The following is a 17,392-nucleotide window of genomic DNA, read 5'->3' on the forward strand; positions in this document are numbered from 1 at the left end:
TCACCCCTTTACAGATAGCAACAGCCTCCTTGGACATTGACTTGGGATAGGAAACGTGATGCTCCATGATGGACTGAAATAACTCGTCCTCGTCCTCACCGTCGAAGGGAGGCTGAAGAGGAGATAAGGAAAGGAGAGGAGGAGAGGAGTAAAGAGAAGAAGCAGACAGGACAAAGAGAGGACATTTTAATTTAATCATAGAGGGTTTTTTTTGTCCAACACATTCACAGTATCCACTCCACATAAGACATCCACCATTTCAAAATGTCACCTCTCTAATAATTATTAATGCCACGAGAGAAACTCTCATCAGGGATTGTAATTCAGTCGCTAACCCCGTGTGATTTTTCCCACATGAAGTCATGAATACAAATGCTGTTCATTTGCATCCTGTTTCAAAATATATATATATATATTTTTATTAACCTTTACCACATTTGATTATTCTTTGTTTTAGGAGTTCTATCACCCATGCATTTCACACACGCTAACACACACACACACACACACACTTAGACTCACCTGACCAGCCAGCATCTCATAGAGCAATACACCAAAGGCCCACCAGTCCACAGATCTTCCATAAGGCTGGTAGGCTATGATCTGATATAGCAAGGAAAAGACGCAACTTTTGTTGAAATTGAGGGAAACATTTGAATGTTTTAATAAAGTTGGATAAGATTTTGGGCACTTTTATATAATGTATGTACAGTTTAGCTTTTTATCCTGTGTTGCCCTTTTGTTTCATGTGCAGCACTTTGGTCAGCTGTTGCTGTCTTTAAATGTGCTTTATAAATAAATGGGACTGATTGAGAAGTATCACCTTGTCCACACACATTTACACACACTAACAGTTCCACACAGGGGCTTTAAAATGAGCGTCGCCAAAACCAACATGAACGAGTATTTTTTGAACAGCTTAAAGGAAACTTTAGATCCAGTGTCGACCATCTGCACACTTCACTCACTCACGCATTACCTCAGGAGCAATGTAGTCAGGCGTTCCACAGAAGGTTTTGGTCGTGATCCCATCATTCATATTTTCTTTACACATGCCAAAATCAGCAATCTTTATGTGACCCTCACAGTCCAGCATCACATTGTCAAGCTTCAGGTCTCTGCAGGAGGAAAAAGCAGCGTAAATAAAAGGTGAGCGAAAGACGAAGCGTGATGCAGCATAGACCACACACGCTCTTCATCTCAACATTTTCTTTTTTGAAATCTTAACTCCCATCCCGTCTACTGTCTCCTGTATTCAGCTTGATGGGAGATTGATAGGAAACAATGTACTGTTATTTCATTGTTTGAGTACTTGGACTGAACGTCAGCACAGCTGTGAATACAAAGGCAGCAGGCCAAAGATAATCGTGGCCGCGTCGATATGCTATGAGAGTCTGTTGATGGTTGCTTTGGTGGACTTTGTGAATGACTTATAAAGACGGAGTCTGCGCTGTCATGTTAATTACCTGCATTCCAAACATTGATGTTCATTAAGTTTAACGCTAGCCAGAGAAGCCATTCGTCCATTGGTTGGTTGTATTAGTAGACGAATCATTTATGTTTTTAAAAAAGATATGAATGATATAAATCAAAGTTTTGAAAACAATTTCTAATGATCAAAAATATTAAATCATTCTCAAACTAACCAGGATGAAAATGGCTTCCACACAGCCTATCAGCAGCTGAACTGTTTCATTGAGTTGTGTGGCAGCATCCCAATAAGCTACATTTTCCCACATCAAAGCAGGAGCGTACTGGAGCGCTCTGTCAGAGTCCAGCATCGAACTTCTAAAGGATGAATACAAGACGCCATCTGATAGAGGACGTGTAGTTTTAGCGAACCATCTACTTCTGTATAACAGTGACATCACACGACGTCCTTGCTTCTGGCGATGGTGCAGACAGGCGAGTGAAAGTTCAGCTACCGGGGGAACACACACGCAGGTGATTTCCCCAACAAGCTAACACAACAAACACAAATAAGTTAACCATCGCCCGTGCATCCTGCAAACACCTGCTAGCTAGTTCTCAGCAGCTAATTAAAAAACATAAAGAAGGGAAGAGCTGCACGATACATGAGGAAACAGTAAAGCATTTGGATCGAGAGAAGATGAGCCAGTGAGATAAGTTGAGCTGCCTCGTGCAGTCAGATACGTTTGGTTATTTACCTGTTGAAGGGCTGGTCAGTAGACTGTTTACTCACAAACTATATTTGAAGTACTTGGTGAGATGGTTACCTGTAGATGATGCCCTTTAGATGAAGGAAGAAGAGACCAATAGCTATCTCTGCAGAATAGAACCTAAACAAACAAAGAGAGAAACCAAACGAGTAATTAGAAAGAAGCCGAGAGAAAGGACAAGTGGAGGGAAAAAAAGGAATAATTTGTAAGTGTGTGTGAGTCTGCATAAAGGTCAGGGCTGTCTCTTCAAGGCCAGAGAGCAGCTGATAAGATCAACAGGAGGAGGTGCACAAACTCAACAGCCAGTCAAATGTGTTTGCGTGCGTGTTTGCAAGGGAGTGAACAATCAGTGTCTCTTTGTAAACCGCACCGAAAAATGTCAACAGTGTTTCGAGCAGTGTTAAATATGCAGAGGCTGTTTAGAGCAAGTGAAAACCTCGAGGACTGAAAAGCTCGAGACTGCGGTCCTGAAAAAAAAACTGCAGCTCCTTGAGTGGCCACTTGAGGCCGGCACCAAAAGTGAGCCAATCTCCACGAGGTTGCATAAACAATTGATCAACATTTGAGGTTTTAGGCCACACAGATATTGGCAATGTTTTTTTTAGACGTCTTCTGTTTACCTTTTATTTCCCAGAGTAAAACATCCTGGTGGCTACATTTCTTTGGATGTGTAAAATCAACCAGAAGGTGCTGAACAATTGACAGCTGGCCCACGAGGTCACATTTCAAATAAAAAAGGCCCATAGAATTAAGTTCAAGCCATTATCATCATCCACGGAGCAGTGTTTCCTGTCTGTTGTCTAAATTAAACATACTAGAAGAAGTTGACGGCCTCAGATAAATAACTTTCCCCTTCAGCAATCTGAAGTTTCTGCTGGAGGATAGTAAATGTAATTCCCTACGAAGCACCTGAAGGGCAAACTCCTCCACGTCTCTCGCTTCCCCGACAGCGCTCTTGTCAAATATGTCAGCCCGCTGGTTTGACTTGACACCCGTGATCTCGCCCAGCCACCTTAATTGTACTCTGCACTTTTGGAGGTATTTTACAACACACCAGAAAACTCGCATTCGCAGCTGGATTACTTTCAGTTCTTTGAAGTTCTTCAGAGCATCAACGAGAATCGTGGCAACAACATATTTCACCCCCGGGCTCTGCTAAAGACTGCTCATCCATCACCTGAGCACGTCAAAACTGCTGATGGCTTATTTAAAAAAAAAAGAAAAAAAAAGAAGAAGCATTACCAGAGCTGTGAAACACCTTTAAGCACGGGATTAAGATTTTGTGTCGTGATGGCATAAGAGCGAATCCTTTAGTCTACGGAAGCTGCTTTGTGTGCGTGTGTGCGTACTCACACAGCATGGGGCTCTTTGAACTTTCCGACCTGCTGAATTTGATACATGAGATCTCCTCCGTTTATGTACTCCATGACGAAATACAAGCGGTCCTGTGGAGATATGGAGGGGTAGATGGAGAGAAAGAGAGAGAGAGGAAAGAGGGGGGGGGTGTTAAAACCCAAAAAGTACATATACAGTTCGTATGTGTCCATAAAAGCAGGTGAGGGGTCAAACAGAAATGGCACCATACTATAGAGAGTGAATTTTGTGATAGAGTGATTGGAGAATTGAGAGAAGATTGAAGGAGAAATGTAGCCCAAAAAAATGACAGAGGCGGCGAAAATGGGAGGTTATAGATAGAGGAGAGGACAAGGAGTGTGAGAAAGAGGTGATTGGGTTTTTGAGTGAACACAGCAACTTCAATTTAAGGACTAATTTTCCTCCATTATCTACAGAAATTGCCAATAAGGTACAGTTTGAAAGCAGGAGTGGAGGGGTTTGGCGTGTGTCCATGTCTTAGAGTGTTTTGAGGAAATGTTGTGCGTGTTATTAATGTGCATCTGTGAGGGTGTGTTTGTGAGAGCACTGCCCTGCACTGCCAGATAAGTCTTATGAGTGCAATATGTGCTCCATGCATGTGTGCGCAACTCAAACACAATTGATTCTGCAGACTTTGCTGCACATAAAGCTTCTATATGTGTATGCATGTGAGCTATGATTGGTTTGCTGTGTTTGTGCCTGTGTGTGTATTATAACAGCCTGCTAAGTCGAGCCCTCCTTTGGTCGATGAATTAGTGCTGAAGAGCATAAAGCATCCTCGCTGCTGGTTTTCTGTGAGTGTGTGTGTGTGTGTGTGTGTCTAGGCCAGGACAACTTGATAAGTCTAACCCAAAAAAACAACCCTCGAAAGGATTCACAAAGATTAAAATCATTGTGCAAACGTGTTAGCGTAGCATACTAATGTTAATGCATCAAGTATGAGAGCAGCGAGCTATATTTACTCCTCCGTTGACTCATCTTTAGTGTAATATGGATCATACGTCAGAAGACGAGCATGAATCAACCATGAATCCAGCGTGTGTATTCCAGCTGTGAGCTGGTGACAGCAGGCAGGCACGCTGCTGTTTAACCACAGTGCTCACCAGCAAGGAGCGGTGCCCTTCAGCAGGGCTCGCACTGAGACCCTCTTCATATCTCATGTAACGTGAGCTAGTGAGAGGCCTACCAAGGCTGTCACTTCTGCATGTAACAAATGTAAAACTAAATAATTTTCTTCACTTTCAGCGTATAACATTTTGACCTAGCAGAAATGTTTAGAAGAGCAAGCGCAAGAGGTGCCGTTCCTGTTGTATTTAAATGTAGCTGGAGAAGCCATCTGTCCCTGTCTCGTGCATACTGTTTGTCTGCCTCCTCCATATAAGCAGATGGGAAATGGGCAAAACGTTACATCTTAAATTCACGTCACATTAAATTTCTTTAACTATAATTTCTGTGATCATAGATAGTAATTATCATTATGATTTATATCTTATCGCTCAGTTTGCTGAAAAGTTTAATTGTGACTGGATGTAAAAATGTGTTGTTTGGACATTTTTTTAAACTCCATCCTGCAGTTATGCAGAGAATAAATGTCAAAAAGTCCACATATAAACACCTTCTGACAGCAGAAACATATTCAGTAAGCACCGTCCAGGATGTTAGAACTCCCCATACTCATTACAGGCACTGCAGTATATTTTTTTCCCCTTTGTGATCTTATATCGCTGAGAACCGTGGATGCTAGCGGAAGCCCGTTGTCTGTCTCGGAGATGCTTTGGGATTCCTCCTTCTCCGAGGGCATTTCAGGTTTTAGGTTATTATATGTCCTCAGGCTAAACGAGGCTCCCGCAGCTTGGAGAGCGAACTCTTCGTCTTTTGTGGATGGGAACGCCAGGTTGTTTCTCTCCAGTACCGTACGTGTTTGGCATTGAATGGTAGTTCCAGGAAAGAAAGAGCCAGTCAAGGTTTATCGATGGTTGTCATTATACCAACACATTCATCTTACTTCATGACTTTCAATTTTGTACATCGCTGGGAGATAGAGATGCGTTGTCCATTTTCATACACGCTATGGTGTCAAGATCTAATCTTTCAACTGTTTGGTTTTAGCCCTATATGTAAGAGACAGATAGGGGATTTGATATACATGCTGTGCGAGTGATCTTAGTTAAAGTATTCGTCAAATGTCAAACTATTTCTTTACTTAACAACGCCTTAACGAAACTCACTCACCATGGTCTGGAAGGTGGAGTGAAGCTGTGTTAAGAATGGGGGCTTTCCAGCCAATGCTAACACTCTCTTCTCCACCATGGTGCATTCCACGTCGTCATCCTGGATGACCACGTCTTTCTTCAGGATCTTTATGGCATACAGGTCCTCCGTTCCTTTACGCTCTGCCAGCATCACCTGGAAAGAGAAAAAGGACAGATATGATTGATGGGGAAATACCAGAAAGGTAACTTTCATATGTGATGCATAAGTCTGTATGGTACATAGTCCCTGCAAAAGCATATAGATCAACATCAACTTAGAACAAATGTGAATGGAAACAAAAAGAAGAAAGAGGGAAAGGTCACAGAGACGCGTGCAAAGTGGAAAAAAAGTTGGAACATTTAACACTCAGGAAATCAAATGGAGTAGATTTGAAAAGATCATTAAAGAACCAAAAGGAGCAAAGGGGGAACTTGAGCAGATATACATCAGAATTGTTTTTAATTTTCTGGCTCGTTGGTAGTTGCTCTGGCTTAATCCAGTGGCCTCAGATTGACTCTGGGACCTAGATTTGGTAGATTTTTAATCTTTTTTTTGTCTGAAACCAAGAAACAATGGTTCACTGAATTATCAAGAATGAAATTGGACCATCTTGGTGCACTGAAGCTAAATCCGGCAATTGTGTATAAAGTATGTCTCAGGGTATAATGTAAGATTCAAGGAAGGTACACCAGAAGCTGCTCCAATATCAACACAGCACACGCATCAGAATCATTGAGTACTGGACAAAAAAAATAACTAATAATAATAATTATATATATATATATACACCAAGTGAAAATTAAGCTGCTTTAATATACACTTAATGGACCAAATCATCACATGTGACAAGGAGCAGCTTCTGGTGTACATACTTACTTTTTGCTTTCTCTTAGTAGGATATATTTTGTCCAGCACCCAGTACGCAGCAATTCGGATGTGCTTGCTGTTTGATATTTTGTATAAAATTTAAGATTACCATTTTGAATTGAAACCAGCCCATTTCATTAAGGAGAAAATTAATTCACCAGACTTTAATTAGCTTGCACATTCATTCTTCTCTTACTTTTTCAAACAGGCAGAGAAATGGAGCAAAAGCAGAATCAGAAGTTAATCACACATTAGTGCTTCTGTGAGAGTTTTAAACTGTTTGTCCTTTATGGACAACAGGGAGAAGAAAAGTCAAATGAATTAGAAGGGAAAGAGGAAGTAAGGGAGGATTATTTTCACATTTATTTTTCTTTATAAGCTCACAGTCGGGCGGGGAATGATGATTAAGGAAGGTGAATTGGGGAAAGACTGAAGTTGGGGGGAAAAATGCAGGAGGAAAGGCAAAAAAGGAAATTTTATCAGTTAAGCAATCCATAATCCTAATTGTTTTAATTTCTATAGTCTGGAAGCACATCTGTTTGTAATTACGCACGATTCCCGTGGAGGTCGTCCAGACAGATGCCAAAAATTGTGTTCTATGAGATGTCTGTATATTACTGTGTGCTTGTCGTCAGCAGTTTTAATGTCTTCTTGTCAAAGTCAAGCAATTCTCTCAAACAGAGGTGTAAATGCTCACGTCTAATCTTACCCTTCAGGTCTCCGTTTACAGTATCCTGTTCTTTCCTTACCGCCAACATTTCTCTGCTTTAGTTCCTCTATTTCTCATGCTGCTACTTTTCTCTTTCTTTCTCCTCTCATGCACCATTATTTCCTGAAGAATCCAGGAGCTGCTGTAAATAGCAGGGAATATATGGGTCAGGCCTCAGCTCGCAGGTCACCTTATAAAAGTTTAAGCAGGTTTGTGACCAGGTAACAAAAGTTCAACTCTCTAGACTGTAATCTGTGTCTGAAGGAATTATGTGAACCATTGCTGCGATCAACTGTGAAAGGGTCTGTGCCCTTAACAAAATGAGAAAGTGGAGCTTTACAGTGATAGTTCAACATTTTGGGAAAAGAAAAATACTCTCTTGTCTTTTCAACACAAGGCTAAAGGTATAAAATGTTAAGCATGGCTGAGTGACTGAAACAAGCTACCCAGGCCCTTGCTACAATCAAGCTTGTATCTGTAGTTAGAAACTGAAGCCTCATAGTCCTGCACTTTGTTTTTGTACCTATGATAAGAATGATGAATAACAAGCCGGATTCCACTACAATCTTTTTTTCAAGCCAGCTTCAAGAGGCTAACTTGACCCAGCTTTCACATTTTCTTTCAAAGTAAAGCTAACTATTAGTTGCTGTGTCATTGTGTAGAAACAAAACATGTAAACGTAGTTTAACTTGTCATCTAACAGGCTAACTTTTTGGTTTTTATGCTAAACTTAATGGACAAATATGAAAGCTGTGCACAAAAAGTGTTTCATGCAACTTCTAGCAAAATGGTTTCTTTATAAACCCCATTATAGGCTAAGCTAGCTTCTAAAGAGTCGAGCTAACTTTCCCCCACACTTGCTACGTTTAGCTTGTAGCTGTAGCTTTGTGTTGATGAACAAATATCAGAGATGGAGCCTGTATTTTTTCATTCAGTCTGTTATTTTTACAAACATGTTTTCTTTACAGCTAATTTTATAACTAAAATAACAAGCTGGTCTTCATAGTTACTTCACAGTTCATGTTGAGGACCTGGATGCATAGCAATAGGCATAGTTCAAAGTCAGATTAAGGCTCCATATCGAAAGCTAATATCGTAACCTGTAGTCTAATAAAAATATTAATAATAATACACAGAGCAATACACACAGCACTATTAAACTATTAAAGAAATCGACATGTGAATTATCAACTCAGATTAAGACTCTTTTCCATATAAGAGGACTTTGAGGTCTGAAACTTTCTTATTCAGACTGCATAGTCTTCCTCTTTATTCTAAAATGAATTCAAGTCCCCCCATTATTATCTTTAAACAAAGCAGGCAAAGAAGAATGTGTAAGAAAAAGGGCTGAGCTTTACATTTCATGAATAACATGGAGTGTTTGTAGTTGCCACAAGGCTAATTGAGTTTTGAGACCTCCACAAAGAATCTTTTATCCGATCGTGTTTCATTTTATCAGAGTTATTACGTTTCTTATGTTCATTCGCATTAAACACACGGTGAATCTAGCGACCTGAATATTTTAGCAACTTCTCTAATGCTTAAGTAAAGCTGAGTTTGATAGATGTATTAATGTGTTTAATGCACCAACGCTCTGGGGAAGGAAGATAGACTCGATCTTAGAAAGACCACTGTTTAAAGAAAATAGTTTTTACATGAAGAAAACGTGTTCTACCAACAGAAAACTTAAATATAATCTTTAATAGCAATCATATCTAACTCTAAATTATTCATAAGAATGGAGCAATAATGGTGACCTTATGTCCACTCGATAACATTTTTTTTCCCAAAGAGTCAAGAGATAACTTTGCTATTTATGCCTTATAAATATTCAGGCTTGATAATAAAGCGGGGTCACTCGGTTTGGGATACTACAGGATGTGCAGCACAGATGGGCAAAGACACACACAAGTATGCTCTTTAAGTGTGTGTGTGGAAGAGAGAGAGAGAGGGTGTTAATGTGTGTTTGCATTGAGGTTAGCACAGTTCAAGTATGTCCATACTAATCTTCAGCATAAAAGTTTTGGAGATCTGCTGGAGTGGGATTTATTGAAAAGCGGCTTTAAGTGTGAGAGGAAGTGTGTATTTGTGTACATGCTAGAGCTCATCCCATATGGTGGCAGTGTGACTCGATGTTAATAGAAAGTCTCTAAAGTTGAAACACAGAGGAAGGACACCATCTGGCCCAAAGCTCATTTTATGCAACCAACCACACAAGGACAAGCCCGGCACAAGAGAGGGAGGACACAAAACCACAGGGTTTCATCCGAAATCAAAACGCCTCTGCAGAGGCATTTTGGACAGGACAGGACACAGAGCAACAATGTAGTATTTATTTTGTGATCATTACAAAACGTCACATAGGGCAGTATTTAGGAAAATGATGTTTAAAATCTCCAGTTCCATTTTTGCATGCCATTCAGCTCACTCAAGGTCATTTCGGTCACGTTGTCATTAACAAATTAACATGAATTGAAGCATGTGTCACTATAGGCAACACCCTTTTATCCAAGAAAGTTGTTCAGGGTCGTTTGACAGAAGCACAGCCCTCAGGATATGAACTGTCATATGTCGTAAATGATGCCACTGTGTTTCCTCTGCTGACCTTGCACAGTGAATTTATTTAGCCAGGGAAAACTAAAGCACACTCTGCTGCACTTCATTGCACTGCACGATACTTGACTTCATTGTAATGAAATGGACTGTTGTAATATCCTCCTATGTCATATATCATGCACAGTAGTACATCTAGTCTGATCATGGGCAGAGTGTAGATCCAGGCAGGCACTTTTCAAGTTGATAAAATGTTAAAAGGTGTTATTCTATAAAATAAACCCGCTTTAGGGCTGTTGTGGTGTACAAACTCTCACGATGGTGATATTATTGCACCAAGCAAATTGCCCGCCATCAATGATATCTGGCCTACAAGACTATCTTGATTGTTACTTTTATTCATTCAGTCATTTTCTTAACAATAACGGCATGACAATCAGTGACAGACACAAACACTCCTAACACCTAATAGTGTGTGAGCAGTGTGGAGGCAGCAAAAACCGGGCAGGCATTTGTTTTTCTTTTTCTGGTTTTGAACTGGACAAAGAATGTCCATAATGCGTTTATCTGTGTTTATAATGTGTTTCTCTCTGAATTATCAGTGCCCATAATGCCAAAATTTACCGGTCCGTGCATACATGGGAATGGCATAAATAAGTAGAGTGTCTCCGGTGTATCTGTGCATGTTTTAGGAACGTGTGTGTGTGTGTGTGCGTGTGTGTGTGTCCAGTATTCCAGTAATGATCGCCCCTCGACTCAGGCTCTCCATATTGACGCATCGGTGTAGCTTTAAATGCCTGTTACCATGGAAACAGGCATCCAGCATACAGGTCTGCTTCTCAGACAATGCTCTCTCTCTCTCTCTCTCTCTATCCCTGCCGCTTATCCACTGTTTACCCAATTTTCTATCTCGCCACTCTCTCTTTCTCTCGTCCCATTCTTTTTGTCTCTCGACTTGATTTTCATTCATTCATGTCACTCTTCCCTTCTCCGAAGCCCCCCTCCTCCACTCCTTTTCACTCTCGCCCTCTTCATTCAGTCTGACGTTTTCACCTCTCTCTCAATTCATTCATGTCAACCTTGCCGCCGTGCTCTAACATCTCTGTCTCTCTCCCCTTTCATCAGTCTCTCCCCTTGTCACGTCACAGTCCTCTTCTCTTTCCTTTCATCCATCTCTGTCTACCTTTGCTCCATCTCCTTTAACTCCCTCCATCTCTATCTTCTCTTTCTGTCCATCTTCACTTTCCTCTGCATACAGTGAATACAGAGCACACTCAAAGAGGGATTCATCACAGCACAGAATAACAGGGCTGTAATGATGGTTTTGACCGTGCCTACATGTATGCATACACCTGATGACCGCTCACAGTAATATGTAATGAGCTGAACTTGCTGCCATTGCATCAAGCAAAATGTAAAGGCTCATTCTCTGCTTTTTATATCTTTAAATACGATGAATGCTGCATATATTAAACGTGTGCTGCTTCAACATACCTTTGACCATTTTCCTGTAGTTGCAAGCTTTTTGCAGCTATAGTCACATATGCTGTTACTGCCACAGACTGTTGGAAGGGGAGCTTTGTGTTTTTGTTTTGTTCTTTCTCACCGTGTGTATGTGTCAGATCTGACACACCCCTGATGATATTACTTTAGAAACCCGGTGTTTCTTTTGTGGTATCTTTAAGCATGTTTAGTATTTGCCATCTTGTCAAACTTTAATCCAACAGTTCAGTGAAACTTCGAAAAGGAAGCATAGGGATTTTTCTGCCACGTTTGTTGTTGTTAATAACTGCCTTCTCCTTTTTTGTGGGCAGACAGGAAGGTAAGCTTTGTCTCTAATTAAGGCAGGTTGAGAGTTTTTATTTCCAGTTAGCATGAGGTTGTTTTTTTTTGTTTGTTATGTTTGCCTTTGACTTCCATGAAGCCTTTTGCATCAGTGGTTTGCCTTTTTAATTTCACTTCTGTAACTTCATTTGAATCATTTTAAATAAATGATCTAAAACGTTTTGGCAGGATTTTCCTCTGTAAACCCTTGAAAACCTTGAATTGTTTCGACACAAAAATATGCTGTTTTCAGTTAAGAATGGATTATGTATTTCAGACTATCAGGTGTACATCCTATCTGCAGCTAGCTGGTCTTAACCCCCCACATTTGCTAGTTTTTATAAATAGGATGGGACTTCTCCGAGCCTTGCCCACGCTGTTTTGTGTGAGGCTTCCTCGATGGACATAGCTCATCCAAACACCTAAGCATGAGAGGGCGGGCTGGAGGTCAGTTATTTGAGATTTCCATATCCCACAGTGAATGCTGTGAAAGAAACTTTAGGTTACTAACACAAGCCCATTTCTCGGAGTAGCATGAGTGAGACCTCTCACCAGACTGCCCTTCTTGCTATCGGGGTGAAGCGAGAAGAGGTCTGCTTATTTTAAATGATGTGTGAGGCTACATCATTTTAATGCTCCAGATGGTAAAGAGCAACTATGGCTCTTGTTGGGTTAACAGCAAAATGCTTCAAAATGCACCTGTGAAGGGAGAAAACAACAGCAATCCCAATGATGGTCTGCCATTATCTAAATTGTTCTGTCCGAGAAAATCCATGTAATCACTGCTACATAACTGAAAGGTTTTCTTACAAACATCTATTTTGAGCTTTCATCAGTCACATTCATTTTTTTTACACAGTTGGTCGTTCTCTTCTTTTTCAGATGTTCTACAATTCTGGGTTTGACTCCATGGACTATAAATGTTTTTAGAATTTCCTCCTGATAGATGTCAGGGGTTTGTGACATATTGATAACTGACTGTAATATTTGTCTTTATACAGATGATACTGCTCTATTTGATTCTGGCAGTTTTGTTTCCCTGACTGTATTTTTAGTGTCTCAATATACAGAAGTTCTAAATAAGGGCAACATTCATGATTGTTGGTGTTTAATACATGTTTGAAGTTAATGCCTCTGATAAAACCGCAACGGTCAACATGTCCTCACCTTGCCGAAGCTGCCCTTGCCCAGCACCATCAGGAAGTTAAAGTCAGACAGTTTCATGCGGTCTTGGTTTCCATTGGAGTCGAAGCGGGACGCAGCGTTAGCCGACTTGCCTTCTGTGTTCTTGCCTGGACCAATCTTTGCTCTCTGGATAAGGGGAAGAGGAAACAAAAGGACTTCATCAGACACAATCACGAATCTTCAAAGAGGCCACAGACTAATATTAAGAACATACAGTAACTCTCATATACTTAACATAGAAAGCGGTTATAATGGGGCTACTCTTGAAGAAAGCAGTAGATTGACTTAAATATGTTTATAACCACATTTGTTCATCTGGAGCAGCCAACCAACGTGCTGTCTGTACTGCAGCATTTCAATGAAAATAAGCAAATATACCATAATGTAACAAAACAGCAGATTGGAAGGCATAACCAATGAATTTAACACTGAGGGTTTTAGTTTGAGGTTTCAGCATTAAAACAGCTCAGGTTTTGAGAGATTTGCATATGAGCAGATGTGAGAGAAAGGCCTAAACACACGCCCCATGTGCGGAGGCTGTGATCCTCCAGGCTAAAGTGACAGTGAAGTTCAGTGTGCAACAGATTATTTCAGTATATTTTGTATATGTATGTGTTTGTATTGACGCACATCGTACATGACGATTTGCAGAGAAACACAAGGTTGTTGGTTGAGTAAAAACACAAAATTCTGAATTTAACATCCCAGAGAAACATTTGAAAAGAGAGACAGCAGCTGGAGTAATAAATATGTTAAAAGGGAAAACATTTGAACCTTCTGCTTCATTGTGATTCATTTATTCTACCCAGGCACTTTAAACTCCACTTCACACTTTCCATAACAAAAATGGCCTCCCCGTGAGTCTGCCACTCTATTCAATCATGTCTGTCCCCACTTTCTCTTGTTTCCGTCCTTCAACCACTCACTTCTGAAACTTTGGGTTCCATCTCTACTTCATCTTTATAAATGTGCCGTGTCTCTAACTCTCCATTTATTCATGTCCGTCACCACTTCCCTGTCTCTCTCTATTATTCACTCTTCTTTCACTCCCAACTTTCTATCTCAGCTGAATAGTCTCTGCGTTGACCTTGTCATAGGAAACTGTTAGAATCTTCAAATCTAATCTTGTTATAATCCTATTCCCCACTTTAAGCCATCCTTAATTTAAAGATCGTCTTAAAACATTAACAAAAAGCCTGAAAGCCAGGAGGTACAGGACAAGAATATCTTCTCCTATCTTATCTTCAAATTGCTGATCCACGCCGAGGCTCTGTGCACTTCTTCTTCTGCCCTGTGCAGTGATTTCTCCTCTGCCTCTTCTTGAAAGCGGTCAGAGTAAAGCTTTCAAGTGCTGTGCTGCTGCTCTTTGTACTTTGTGTTTGTTGCGGGTGTGTGAAAGAGATAGTGGTGCAATCTAAACAGTTCTCTGCTCATCAATGGATAAAAGGCTCTATCTGTCTCCATCTGTTCGAACGCACGCGCGCACACACACGCACACACACAGTCGAGGTATTTGGGAGCAGCAGAGCATGCTGGAGTCAACACTCTCTGTATCTTTGTGTGCTGCATAAACAGTAGAAAAAAGGCTGAATGGTGGCTCTAACATCAGGCTTTATTCTGAAGGTGTTTTTAGGTTGATTGTCAAAAAAGTAGTTGCATACGTTAGTGGGCACACGCATGCAATTTAAAGTAAAAAAAATACATGTACCCTTTTTTCCCACTAATGATATAAACTTATAAGTAAAATATGCATGTGAAAATCACAATTTGAGTTACTCTTGTATGTATTGTATGCAAACTCTTGTACGTCGTGTTAATTGCTAAAATCCCTACATTGGGAATATTCCTTTTTTAAGTTAGACAGTGTGCACACTGTTTTCTTTTGAAATATGAATGGAAAAGTATCACCAATAGCCGGTTGAATTCAGAATCATTAGGCATACAGCCAATCATTTGGATTCTAGGGTGACACCTCGGATGGCCAATGAGATTTTAAGAGGGGCCCAGACCCCCCTCTGGCCCTCCCCCCTGGGCACTTTGGTGTCCTGAAAGCTTTATATTTTCATTTATGAAATAGGAAGTCACCTGCTTCAAACAGTAAATGATGACCTGAACGACAGGATAATAAAATACACACTGGAGGGTGTGGCACTAGCAGCGTGCCTTATTCTGTGTCACGCTAAGAAACAAGAAGCCGCTCCAACTCTTTAAATATCTTTAAAATCCACATTCTTTTCCCCCCATTGAACACTTTCTCTCCGTTAGGCTGTCGGACCCTTTTGTGTTTCAGAAAGAAAGAGGGACGGAAGAAGGGACAAGCTCAAGTGATAAGAAGTAATGTTTCAAGCTTTAAATAAGTTTACTTTTTTTTTTGCAAAACCAGATTTCTATTGTTAATGTCCGCTTAATAACTCTGTGAAAGTCCCTGTGAGGGATTCTGGGTGGGTTGAATGGAGGCAAGCAGGTCATGTTACCAAAGTGAAATCACTCTCTCTGTCTCTGTGGCTTTCTGACTCTCAGAGAGCTAGAGACGAGAAGCAGCCTGCATGCTTGTGTGTGTGTGTGTGTGTGTGTGTGTGTGTGTGTGTGCATGATAGCTGCCCCCCCGAGATTGTGTCTCAGTGAACGTCTGAGGACCATGACCTTGAGGAGGAGGATGGGAGAGGAAAACAGATAAAGAGAGAGAAACACACAGGGGGGCAGTGAAGGTGACGGAGGACAAAACAGATAAGTGAAGGAGAGAAAAAGGAGTAAAACAGAGACAGCGAGGAGAGAATGGCGGCTAGGGGAGTACAATGCCTCGCCATGTAGACGACATCCATGCTCTTAACTCAAACACACTAGTAACAATGAAAAGAATCTCATTTCAGAGGACTTGATCTCCTGAAGCAGAATCTGTTCTCCACCTCATGATGAAGTCCAAACAATTGGTGACCTCCAGGGGTTAAATAAAACCGCCAAGGCAGAAGTGAAAAAAAGAAACTGCAGTTCATCTAGTGGCCACTTGAGGCAGGCTCCAAAGTAAGTAAAATCCCCATAAGGTCACTTATTAAAAAGCACAGGTTAAAGGCTTTTTGTCTCTTTCTCCATTAAATTGTATGAAGGCTAAAAGTTCTGTTTGACTACAGGGGATATTTAAGGGATAGAATAGCCTATATTGTAAGCCTGATCACTTACAATATAAGTGAATATTAAAAGAGGGAATTGTCATTGAAGTCTTAGTGCTAAGCTAAGCTAAGCTAACTGGTCAGGTGGGGAAAATATGCCACTGACACAAATTCAGAAATACTGTCTTTTTTTTTTTTGGCTTGGTGTCAGCAGGACAGAATGAGAAGTGTGAAAAGAATTTAATAAAGGTAGTGGGGTAATCCTTCCCCACAGCCAAATGTGTCAATGAGTGGTCCTACTGGTCAGCCACCAAAGACACACACACACACACACACACACACACACGTCTGGACCTGCAGTGTGCCAGACCGGATGGTGCTCTAAGTGTGCCTGCCAACTGCTAACAGCTCTCCCAGAGAGGCTCTCACTCAGACCGAGTGCACACACACAGAGACACACACACACACACACAGAGACACACACACAGAGACACACACACAGAGACACACACACACACACACACACACACACACACACACACACACACACACACACACACACACACACACACACACACACACACACACACACACACACACACACACACACACACACACACTTTCACAAGCATTCACCATGCCAACACACTCACACACATCCTGGCAAACACTTTACAAAAGGTTCCACACAAAAAGAAACACAAGTGGGCTAAAAGGTACAACTGCACACACACCTCAAACTTCTGCCGTAGCTCCTCGTTGCCCTCCTCTCCCTCTGGAGCGACGGGAACATTGAAGTACTCGCCTTCTTCCTGGGAGAGCAGCTTAAACCTGAACAGAGGTAATATTACGAGTCAAATGAATACTCATTTAGTCTATACAATGTAAGCCTTTAAAAATGAGCTGAAGCTGCAAACAGTACAATATAATACAATCTTTAAGTACTTGTAAAACTTTGCGGATACAACGGCATCGATAGGCTCGATACCTGGCTAGAAAGCTAGCTAGCTATGCCTTTCTGAGTATGTTAGCATAAAACAACAATGTTAGTTAGGAAGTAGATTGACGCTAACTTCAGCTGTTATTTAAAGGTAGATAATTGGTGGCTTTTAACTTTAAATATGGCAAATCCGGCCGTCTGTTTTCTTACCACATATAAACCTGGAACCCGTCTGCATAACAAAAACGACATTTACACTTCCCATCCTGTGTGTGACAGGAAAATGGCCAGTGTGATATGTTTTTTTTCAAATCTCCACCGAAACTGTTCTGTCTGTATCATCAACGGTTGTTCCTCTTCATGGATGCTGGCTCAAAGCATACGAAGCTTTAGAGCCGCG

The 17,392-nt window shown here is 40.9% G+C and overlaps 1 protein-coding gene across 2 annotated transcripts in view; it reads right to left on the reverse strand.

Moving 5' to 3' along the window:
* The window catches only part of LOC306837951 (protein kinase C beta type-like), an 86,482-nt gene that overhangs the window by 21,090 nt on the left and 48,000 nt on the right, over window positions 1–17,392 (reverse strand). For both annotated transcript variants that reach the window (XM_079365844.1, XM_079365843.1), the window contains exons 8-15: window positions 16,787–16,883; window positions 12,928–13,071; window positions 5,787–5,960; window positions 3,534–3,625; window positions 2,238–2,300; window positions 980–1,118; window positions 523–603; window positions 5–112 (exon numbers count right to left, since the gene is read on the reverse strand). In XM_079365844.1, the coding sequence (XP_079221970.1) occupies window positions 5–112; window positions 523–603; window positions 980–1,118; window positions 2,238–2,300; window positions 3,534–3,625; window positions 5,787–5,960; window positions 12,928–13,071; window positions 16,787–16,883 (898 nt within the window). The remainder of the gene's footprint in view (window positions 1–4; window positions 113–522; window positions 604–979; window positions 1,119–2,237; window positions 2,301–3,533; window positions 3,626–5,786; window positions 5,961–12,927; window positions 13,072–16,786; window positions 16,884–17,392) is intronic.

Source organism: Symphodus melops (genome assembly GCF_947650265.1).
Source record: "Symphodus melops genome assembly, chromosome: 17".
Lineage (NCBI taxonomy): Eukaryota > Metazoa > Chordata > Actinopteri > Labriformes > Labridae > Symphodus > Symphodus melops.